The sequence below is a fragment of the Physeter macrocephalus genome, chromosome 8 (genome assembly GCF_002837175.3).
Source record: "Physeter macrocephalus isolate SW-GA chromosome 8, ASM283717v5, whole genome shotgun sequence".
Lineage (NCBI taxonomy): Eukaryota > Metazoa > Chordata > Mammalia > Artiodactyla > Physeteridae > Physeter > Physeter macrocephalus.
Window position 1 is genome coordinate 81,417,099 of NC_041221.1, and position 11,133 is coordinate 81,428,231.

Consider the following 11,133-nt stretch of genomic DNA (forward strand, 5'->3'; position numbering starts at 1 on the left):
TTAGGTGCCCAGTATCTCCCCAGGTCATCTGACTGGTATGTTATGCACCAATGGCTATCTTTAAGGGAAATGGTATGTTGGCATTGTATATAAAGTTCACCATAGATGTCTGTGTGTACGAGGCGAGCGGAGGGTCATCATGACCCCTTACAGGATTGAGAAAGAAATGTTAGCTTCCAAGGAGTTATAAGGCTGGCACCAGAAGGAGGAAAATTGATCTTAATGGTTGAGCAGGTATTTCTGCTAAACCTAAGCATAAGGCGGATAGATGCACAATGCACACTGAAGGGGAGGGAGGGGGCAAAAATGGGGAGAGAAAAATTTTATGTTTAGATTTTTCTTGCCTTGCCTTAAAATATGAATTTTTATGTCATCAATTGTACAGATTTGTTTCATTTTACCTTAATAAGTCTCAGAAGCAAGGAATTTTCTCTAAGCTGTGAACTGGATTTAATTATGGTTTTTATATAGACAGGTGGATATCAGGAATACTAATGTTGAAAATGTAACCTTGTGCTTTATGCTTTCCAAAAGCTGTTTCTCATCTCTCTTTACCAAACAAATTGTGATTCTTTCTTGGAATAAAAATTATGGAATATACTATCTTTTAGACTGTACTTGGAAATTTAAACATTAAGTGCAGCTTTAGCTGCTGGCTTGCTTGTTGAAAATGGTTTTGCCTTACTGCTGAGAGAGACAGATCGATGCCTGATGACTTTTTGTTCCTTATATATCTGGGAATAAAGAAAAGAAAATGGTTAATTATAATTGGTTTAATGAAATCCAATTTAAAGAGAAGTATAGAAAGCTTTTCTAGTTTCGGCTTTCAAAATTTGCTCAAATAATTATATAGTAGTTTAGTTTGGCTCACTTTTTTAAGTCATTTACTTTGAAAAAATTCCAAACCTGCAAGAAAATATGCCTAATATATGATATACTCTTGTAAACTTTTCACTTGGATTCACCAATTATTAGCTTTGTGCCAAATTTACGTTCTGGAACTATTATTACAGTTAATACTTTTTTGTGTGTGTGTGGTACACGGGCCTCTTACTGTTGTGGCCTCTCCCGTCGCGGAGCACAGGCTCCGGACGCACAGGCTCAGCGGCCATGGCTCACGGGCCCAGCCGCTCCGCGGCATGTGGGATCTTCCTGGACTGGGGCACGAACCCGTGTCCCCTGCATCAGCAGGCGGATTCTCAACCACTGCGCCACTAGGGAAGCCCTACAGTTAATACTTTTTAAACTATAAAAATCTTTTGGTTTCCAGGACAAGACACTCAGTCATTTTGGATCATCACATAGCAGTTATGAAAACTTACAGAAGACTTCTGATTCTAAACCATCTAACAAACGGACCAAAAACATCTACACCCCCTTAGAATTACAATACTTAGAAATGAAGCAGCAGCAGAAAGATGCAATTTTGTGTGTGGAATGTGGATATAAGTATAGATTCTTTGGGGAAGATGCAGAGGTAAGTTGTTTTCTCAGACACTGTTTCCTGTTTTTTTGTCCAGCCTTAAATATTTTCCAGTGTTTTTATTTCATTTTCTGACCTTATGGAGAAGCTAATGTGATCACTTACCTTCAAAAATACTTTCATTTAAATTAAAAACTAAAAATAGTCACAAGCAAACTTGGTGGATGCTAGATTTGTGGGGAAGGAAGTGAGGGGTCCTTATTGGAATGTTCGTGCTTATTCTACATGGTGCTGGCCCTGTACCTTTCATCCATCGAAAGTCAGTTGTGAATGAACCATAATCATGTGAGTATTCCTAATGAAGACTCAAGCAAGAAAAAAAAATTGAGAGGTACAGAAATTCCTCTTTTTACCCTTAACTTATGAATTTTTCATAGCCAGGAACATAGTTAAATCTCAGGGGAAGAGCACATTAACTTTGCCAGTCACCAACAAGTGTGTGAAGTCTTGCAGGTCTTTGTATATCCGCTGTCTTGCTATATTAGTCTAAGTTGGGTTTGTATTTAATTTGGGGTGTTTGAAGTAGGCCTAAGTTAAGAAGGTTAAAAGTAAATTTGAGCATTTAGGGGCAAGCTTAGGCTTGGTATTGCTGGTGGTGCTGTTGAAGTCATGAAAGATTGTGATGATCCCTTAGTTTTAGGCCTGGTTGGATAGTACATCTTCAGAGAGTGATGAGGTGGCTCGTCTGCCACCTCATGGATGGGGAGTGGAGACCTGGCCAACTTTTGTTCTTCTAGTGCCCTAAGTCCTGTGGCAGGAAAGTGATGTTCTCTAGTTCAGATGGCATGATGCTCTCTTCTGTGTCATGAAATTAGACTTTGAAACAGCGTCCGCGTGTTTCCTGAGGACAGGAACCACGTGGTTGGCCTCTTATAGATGAAGGGGTGAAAGGAAGGGCTGTTCTCTGCCCTTCTCTCTAGGTTGAGTGCTAAATTCAGCCTTGACCACAGTAAAGACTGATGTCTTCTTGCCCTGCAGTGATGAACTAATACAGTTCAGAGACGGGTGGTGTAGGGGAGTGAGAGTGGAGGAATGACTCCAATTCCGCGGCTCCAGTGGGCAATATCTAAGCCCTGGGACTTTGTAGAAAAACGTAGGGAATCAGGTGGTGCTGCCTGATTCTGCATTCCTATCATTCATGCATCATTAAGTAGCTAACCAGACCAGGGGGTTTTCTTCTCACTTCCTCAAAGATGCCCTCTGTCCAGGGAGGTTCATCATTTACATGTACTCCGTGGTTTCTCCTAATTTTCAGTTATTTGCATGTGCTAAGTAGCAATTCTTATTCTATTTCAGTTTCATGGTCTCTGTATTGTTCAGGGAAAGCTCAGCGCTTTTAAGGTTTTGATAGATCTAAGGACATAAAAGAAAACCTGTCATATTTTTCTGAGTTGTTTAAAACTATAGATGTTGGCTTTGAGGTTAGGCCATGGACACTGTTAAAAAAAAAGATAAAACCATAGGGTTCTACACAGCGAATGTCTTTTAAACTTTTTATTGACATACCGCACAGAGAAGTGCACAAATCCTAAATGTATACCTTGATGGATTTTTAACAAAGTGAACAAACACTGCACAGGGAATCTAGAAGTGGAAATTTATTGATATTTTCTTCTTAAATCTTTTTAGATTGCAGCCCGGGAGCTCAATATCTATTGCCATTTAGATCACAACTTTATGACAGCAAGCATACCTACTCACCGGCTGTTTGTTCATGTACGCCGCCTTGTGGCCAAGGGATATAAGGTCAGCTTTGGCTTCAACTTGTGGGAAAAGGGGATTGGTGTCTCTTCCAGAGAGGGAAATGTTTTCTAAGATGGTAGGCTATAACTGGTTTTGGAATTCGGTATTTTGGAGAAATTAAAATTTGTCATAATTATTGGCAGTATAGCTCCATGAGTTTTTATCATATTAGATATTTAGGGTAAAAAGTTTTTCAACTCTGTGATGGAGTGTTTCTTAGTGATTTATTCACACTTGAAAGGTCCTTGTGGTACTTATTACTTAAGCCCTACCTCTGGACATTGTGGACTAATCTGTTTATTTTAAATGTTTCAGAATTAACCTTTCAAAATTTAGAATTAATGTTTTGTTAACAAATTTTCCATCATATTTGATATTCAGTATTTTTTACTTTTGTTGAAGGTGGGAGTTGTGAAACAAACTGAAACAGCTGCGTTAAAAGCCATTGGGGACAACAAAAGTTCACTCTTTTCCCGGAAATTAACTGCTCTTTATACAAAATCTACACTTATTGGAGAAGATATCCTTTTCGAATAGGAATTGTTTTTCTTAAATGTTACAAGGGCTTTGTTTTAAATGGCATTTTTTAAAACTGTTCTTTGATTTGATACCTTTTTGATGAGATGAGGCAGTATGGTTACCTTGACCTGTGATTAGTAAGATACGGAAGAGAGAAGAGTTGATATTGGCTGGAAAGAAGCATTTTTCAAATGCCATAGTAAAAGGAGGGTTCATTGTATTTTAAGAGCAAGAAAAAAGAGAGCCTGATAAAAGATGATAGCAAGTTAGCAACTGATGTGAAACTGCATCTTTCCTAGGCCTTTGTGAAATTGCATCTTTCCTAGGCCTTTGTGGGCAGTGGTTAGGTGCTTAGGGGTTACAAGCTCCTGTAGATCTTCCTAAGTTTAGACCTAAAAAATAACTAATTTACTTCAAAATGTGAAAAGAAAACTACCAAGTTAACACACAGTTAACTGCTTATGAAACATAATAGTAGGTCATCTTCATTAATTGTTAGCATCATAAGAATTTTATTACTTTTGAAAATGGATTGTAAGCTTTCTCACTTGCAAGAACCCTCAGTATATATAATGATTGCCCCCCAGTTTATGGTCATTGATAAATTCAATGAGTTACTTGAAGCAAAATGATTTTAACAGCAAAGTCATAAAATTCTATCAATTATTTAAAAACCAAATAATTATATATCAAATATGATAAGGAAGCATTTTGTTTACTGTGGAATGGGGTCAGGTCTCAGAATAAAAGAATGTAGGGATAAGGTCTTAAATGATACTGTGTGAAGGTATTTCTGTTATGGTTTATTACAGATGTGCCTATTTAGAGGTCTGCTTAGCTTCTACCCAAATTCTGAAGGCTGTTTTATTCCATTAATACCATGAATATGGAACGGTTATCACTCAGAGTGAATCCCAGACCATTAATAGCTCTGTGTTCTAAGCTGATCAGGCTGTAAGAACTTGGTAATTTTATTGCTTCTTTTGCCCGAACTTGAGTCTCTTTTTCAAAGCCTGCTTCTAAAACAGCACCCCTCCGTGCTTCTCTTTTGCTGCTGCTGTAGCTCTTATCTGCTGATGCCCAAAGTGGATGTTCCCAGACTGACTTTGTCCAAAATCAGCTTTCATCCCTGAGAATTTATGTAATGGACTTACTGCACACACACACGTACACACACACACACACACACACACACGTGCACATGTATGTATGTTTCTGTTTTCTTTTTTGGTTTTCTTTTTTCATATCTTTAAAAAATTCTCTTGCTATGTCTGAGAGCTGTTAGGTACTTTAACGGAGGAAACTAATTTACACTATTTTAGTGTATCCATGCTTTGACTTGTAGAATTAAACGTCATGAGATTGTTAAGGATTCAAGGCTCAGCATTATCCAAGTAAAGCAGAGAGTTAAAAATTGGCGCTTCCACAGGATCTGAGGCATATCACAGGCCCTTTGGAAGTGAGAGGGTAGTAGTTGTCTGTTCTCATGAATCTTATATCTTAGGGAAGATAAGGCATGTAACTATGATCAGAATAAATCAGAAGAATAAATGCTGTATGGAAGAGTTTTGCATAAAGCAAAAATGCCCAGGAAAATGAACCATTATTTTAAGTGAGAAAAACTAATGGGAATGTATCATTTGTTTTTCTTTAACAATTATTACATGTAAATCCTTTAGTCAAGCTGGATGATGCTGTTAATGTTGATGAGATAATGACTGATACTTCTACCAGCTATCTTCTGTGTATCTATGAAAATAAAGAAAACATTAAAGACAAAAAAAAGGGGAACGTTTTCATTGGACTTGTGGTAAGTACTTTGTAGGTGAAGAATGAATGATAGGGACTTCCCTGGTGGTGCAGTGGTTAAGAATCTGCCTGCCAGTGCAGGGGACACAGGTTCAAGTCCTGGTTCTCGAAGATCCCACATGCTGTGGAGCAACTAAGCCCGTGCGCCACAACTACTGAGCCTGCACTCTAGAGCCCATGAGCCACAACTACTGGGCCTGTGCACCTAAAGCCCATGCTCCTTAGGTGTCTGTGAACTTAGTATGAGTTTAGGCAGCCTCTCTGCTAATGGGTGGGGTTGTGTTCCTCTCTTGCTAATTGTTTGGCATGGGGTGCCCAGCATTGGAGCTTGCTGTTCGTTGAGTGGAGCTGGGTCTTAGCGTTGAGATAGTGATCTCTGGGAGAGCTCTCACTGACTGATATTACATGGCACTGGGAGGTCTCTGGTGGACCAATGTCCTGAATTCGGCTCTCCCACTTCAGAGGCTCAGGCCTGACAGCCTGCTGGCGCATCAAGACGCCGTCAGCCACACGGCTGGGGAAGGCGGGCTATGAGTTGGGTGTCAGCCACTGCCCTGTTGTAGCTCTGTCTCAACTGTCTCCAAAGGTCACCGAGAAAGCCACCGCAATGAGAAGCCTGTGCACCACAACGAAGAGTAGCCCCCACTCACGGCAACTAGAGAAAGCCTGTGAGGAGCAACGAAGACCCAGTGCAACCAAAAATAAATAAATAAATAAATAAATTTTTAAAAAAAGAACGAATGATAGATGTTCAAGGAATCTTTAAATATGAGTAATCATGTATGGTTTATAATGAGGCTATCTGATGGGTTGTGTTCTCAAGTAATTGTACTAGAAAAACATTTTCCTCCTAATTTTATATGTTAAATTACTAGTTATAATTTTCTCAGGTGGCTACTTGGCACTCTGTGCTATGGAGGGATCGAGATAGTTTCTGTCCATGGGCTCTAGCAGTTTAAGGTTGAAGATAGACCCAGCGATAGGCATGCATGTGGACAGTGTACAGATAGCAGAATAAAAGTCAACACATGCATGGATAACAAAGGGTTTTACAAATTTCCTCTGGGGATTTGAAGTTAAACACAAATGATTATGGGATTGTCATATCTAGTTTAGAGGAAGGTTCGAGAGTTAAAGGGAAATGATAGCTGGCTAGTACAAAACTCTCTTTTTAATAAGCATTAGGAATATTTATAACCAGTCTTCCAGGTAAGTATAATTTGTGAATCATAGTTTTATTGATCTTGCCTTCTGCCAATTTGTGAGCAGATTTGCCCATTTATAGACTTACTTGGACTCTGCTTAAAATCTTAGGTTTAAGGGCCCTTTGGAACTATTAGACTCCCTTGTTCTGTTAAGCCCAAGTAGGACCCTTTGCCTAAGTAATAACTCATTCTCTTTGTTTTTTACAAACTTCTGCAACCAGCTACAATATCAACAAAAATTCTTACAACCTAAATGTCTCCAAAGTACCTTTTAATACCTCATTCTGACTGCATAACTTTGTGCTAACTTGACATTTGCTTAATCAGTAAGCCTTTCTCTCCGGGAGTTTGCATTACTGTTGGATGGCTCTAAATGATTTTTTTACCCTTGAGAAGCACTTTTTATCTAGCTGCAGGCAATTGAACCTACCTACAAATAGTAAGGTTACTTGCTTTTAAGCTTTATCAGATGTAATGTGCTATTTTATATTTACCTGGAACTCAATCTAAGGAGCAGAGCTGATAGTATACAACTCCTACTTTGTGCAGTTAGAAATATGCTCTGGCCTACTGCCAAAGTTAACCGTATTGTATGAACTGGCATGCAAAAAAAAAAAATGAGAAATGATAGTTTGCATCTCAGGCATTTTCTTGGGACCCATTCTTTACCTCACCAACCACTTTTGGGCTGATGACATCCAGAGGTCTGGTCCGGGCTGCACCTCTCTTCTGAGCTCCAGGCTCTTGCTTCCAACTCTTCATTGGACAAGGCACTCAAATTCAGTGTGGCTGAAATGGATCTCATCTTCCTTTACCCTATTCTTGCTGGGTTTTTCCCTGTTGTGATGAGTGTCACATTTTCCCCAGTCACTACCTAGGAGTCATCCTTTGGATACTGGTAGTTAGTCTGAAATCAAAGGCTTTTGTGTTGTAGTGCCACTGCCATCAGGCCTGCTACCTTCAGGCTGGGCAATGCACAGCTTTATACAGACTGACTATGGGTTTATCAGTGTTACATATCACACAGAGTAGTAGATGTTGCAGGTTTTACGATATAGACCATTTCTCTGATTTAAAAAAGCAGAGGGGAATTTATCTGGCTGATAAATTTATTACTTGAACTTCTGTTAATAGCTTTTGTAAAAATTTGGTTATAGATTGGGAGATAAACTTATATATGTATGCTAATGTACTTATAGTCCAGCTATCTGGCCACTAGAGAAGGCCTCTGGGCTAGAATTAAGGAACTTCCTTGAGCCAGAAATGAGTGATTTTAAAAAAAAATTATAAAATAGTCGAGAAAAAAATGCATAAAACAGAAATTTACAGTGTAATATGAGACAACCACCCAGGTTAGGAAATACAGCACTGCTTACAGAAGGGCCCCTCCCTCTGGAGGTAACCATAATCCAGACTTTAATAATTCCCTTGCTTTTAGATACAGTTTTACTACCTTAAAACATATATAAATGTAAATATGTTGTATGTATCCTTTTGGGTCTTGCTTCTTTGTTTACCGTTTTGTACGTGGGATTTATCAGATATTACATGTGTTACCTTAGTAGTTTTTTTTGTTGTCATTGCTACACTGTATTTCATTTTAAAGTTTTTTCATTCTTGTGGATTCTTTCCAGTTTTTGCTTGTACAAAGGATACACTATCAACCTTTTTGCACATGCCTTATACATGTGCCTGAGTTTCTCAAGAGTATATAGGTAGGGTAGGAATTGCTGAGTTATAGGATGCGGATGTTTTCAGCTTTCTTAGAAAATGCCGGGCAGTTTTCTGGCGAGGCTGTGTCAGTTGATTTTCCACCAGCCGTCCATGAGTGTAGGGACTGGTTGTTTTTCCTCCTGTTAGCTCATGCAGTCTGTAACTGGCCCCATGCCTTTCGTAATTGTCAGTAGTGAGTAAGAGTGTGGCTCGTGGAGTCAGACTACGTGAATCTTGCCTCCACCACTTTATCGCCCCTCGACCTTGAGTAAATTACTTAATCTTTTTCTTCTCTTCCAAACTATGATCTTTTCCAGGTTATCTTGGCTATTATTGGCTTGGGGTGATGGAGATGGCTTTTAGTTATCATAATTATTTCCCTGGATAGACTATGTACATAGTGTTTATTCAGAGTTTGTTATATTTTATTTTTTTTTGCAAAAATTATACTTTATTTTTCTTCAACATCTTTATTGGAGTATAATTGCTCTACAAGGGTGCGTTAGCTTCTGCTGTATAACAGAGTGAATCAGCCGTATGTATACACATATCCCCATATCCCCTCCCTCTTGCATCTCCCTCCCACCCTCCCTATCCCACCTCTCTAGGTGAACACAAAGCACCGAGCTGATCTCCCTGTGCTATGCGGCTGCTTTCCACTAGCTATTTTACATTTGGTAGTGTATATATGTCTGTGCCACTCTCTCACCTTGTCCCAGCCCACCCCTCCCTCTCCCCATGTCCTCAAGTACACTCTCCACGTCTACGTCTTTATTCCAGTCCTGCCCCTAGGTTCTTCAGAATCTTTTTCTTTTCAGATTCCATATATATGTGTTAGCATACAGTGTTTTTCTTTTTCTGACTTACTTTACTCTGTATGACAGACTCTAGGTCCATCCACCTCACTACAAATAACTCAATTTTGTTTCTTTTTATGGCTGAGTAATATTCCGTTGTATATATGTGCCACATCTTCTTTATCCATTCATCTATCGATGGACACTTAGGTTGCTTCCATGTCCTGGCTATTGTAGATAGTGCTGCAATGAACACTGTGGTACATGACTTTTTGAATTATAGTTTTCTCAGGGTATATGCCCAGTAGTGGTATTGCTGGGTCGTATGGTAGTTCTATTTTTAGCTGTTTAAGGAAGCTCCATACTGTTCTCCATCGTGGCTGTATCAATTTACATTCCCACCAACAGTGCAAGAGGGTTCCCTTTCCTCCGCACCCTCTCCAGCACTTATTGTTTGTAGACTTTTTGATGAAGGCCCTTCTGACCAGTGTGAGGTGATATCTCATTGTAGTTTTGATTTGCATTTCTCTAATGATTAATGATGTTGAGCATCCTTTCATGTGTTTGTTGGCAATCTGTATATCTTTGGAGAAATGTCTATTCATGTGTTCTGCCCATTTTTGGATTGGGTGGTTTGCTTTTTTGATATTGAGCTGCATGAGCTGCTTGTATATTTTGGAGATTAATCCTTCGTCCGTTGCTTCATTTGCAAATGTTTTCTCCCATTCTGAGGGTTGTCTTTTCGTCTTGTTTATGGTTTCCTTTGCTGTGCAAAAGCTTTGAAGTTTCATTAGGTCCCATTTGTTTATTTTTGTTTTTATTTCCATTTCTCTAGGAGGTGGGTCAAAAAGGATCTTGCTGTGATTTATGTCATAGAGTGTTCCACCTAAGTTTTCCTCTAAGATTTTTATAGTGTCTGGCCTTACATATAGGTCTTTAATCCATTTTTAGTTTATTTTTATGTATGGTGTTAGGGAGTGTTCTAATTTCATTCTTTTACATGTAGCTGTGCAGTTTTCCCAGCACCACTTATTGAAAAGGCTGTCTTTTCTCCATTGTATATTCTTGCTTGCTTTATCAAAAATAAGGTGACCGTATGTGTGTGGGTTTATCTTTGGGCTTTCTGTCTTGTTCCCTTGATCTATATTTCTGTTTTTGTGCCAGTACCATACTGTCTTGATTACTGTAGCTTTGTAGTGTAGTCTGAAGTCAAGGAGCCTGATTCCTCCAGCTCCGTTTTTCTTACTCAAGATTGCTTTGGCTATTTGGGGTCATTTTTGTTCTAGTTCTGTGAAAAATGCCGTGGTAGTTTGATAGGGATTGCACTGAATCTGTAGATTGCTTTGGGTAATGTAGTCATTTTCACAATGTTGATTCTTCCAATCCAAGAACATGGTATATATCTCCATCTGTTTGTATCATCTTTAATATCTTTCATCAGTGTCTTATAGTTTTCTGCATACAGGTTTTTTGTCTCCTTAGATAGGTTTTTTTTGTTTGTTTGTTTGTTTTTAGGTTTATTCCTAGGTATTTTGTTGTTGTTGTTGTTGTTGCAGTGGTAAATGGGAGTCTTTCCTTAATTTCTCTTTCAGATTTTTCGTCATTAGTGTATAAGAATGCCAGAGATTTCTGTGCATTATTTTGTATCCTGCTACTTTACCAGATTCATTGATTAGCTCTAGTAGTTTTCTGGTAGCATCTTTGGGATTCTCTATGTATAGTATCATGTCATCTGAAAACAGTGACAGTTTTACTTCTTTTCCAGTTGGATTCTTTTTTTTGTTTTTCGTCTCCGATTGCTGTGGCTAAAACTTCCAAAACTGTGTTGAATAATAGTGGTGAGGGTGGGCAACCTTGTCTTATT

General features: G+C 38.8%; 1 protein-coding gene across 6 annotated transcripts in view; it reads left to right on the forward strand.

Moving 5' to 3' along the window:
- Positions 1–11,133, forward strand: part of MSH3 (mutS homolog 3) — a 185,460-nt gene that overhangs the window by 14,031 nt on the left and 160,296 nt on the right. For all 6 annotated transcript variants that reach the window (XR_008618074.1, XM_007113660.3, XM_007113661.3 and 3 more), the window contains exons 4-7: positions 1,271–1,477; positions 3,113–3,229; positions 3,629–3,746; positions 5,410–5,555. Coding sequence is in view for 5 of the 6 variants with exons in the window: in XM_007113660.3 (XP_007113722.2) it covers positions 1,271–1,477; positions 3,113–3,229; positions 3,629–3,746; positions 5,410–5,555 (588 nt within the window). In the remaining variant the exon portion in view is untranslated. The remainder of the gene's footprint in view (positions 1–1,270; positions 1,478–3,112; positions 3,230–3,628; positions 3,747–5,409; positions 5,556–11,133) is intronic.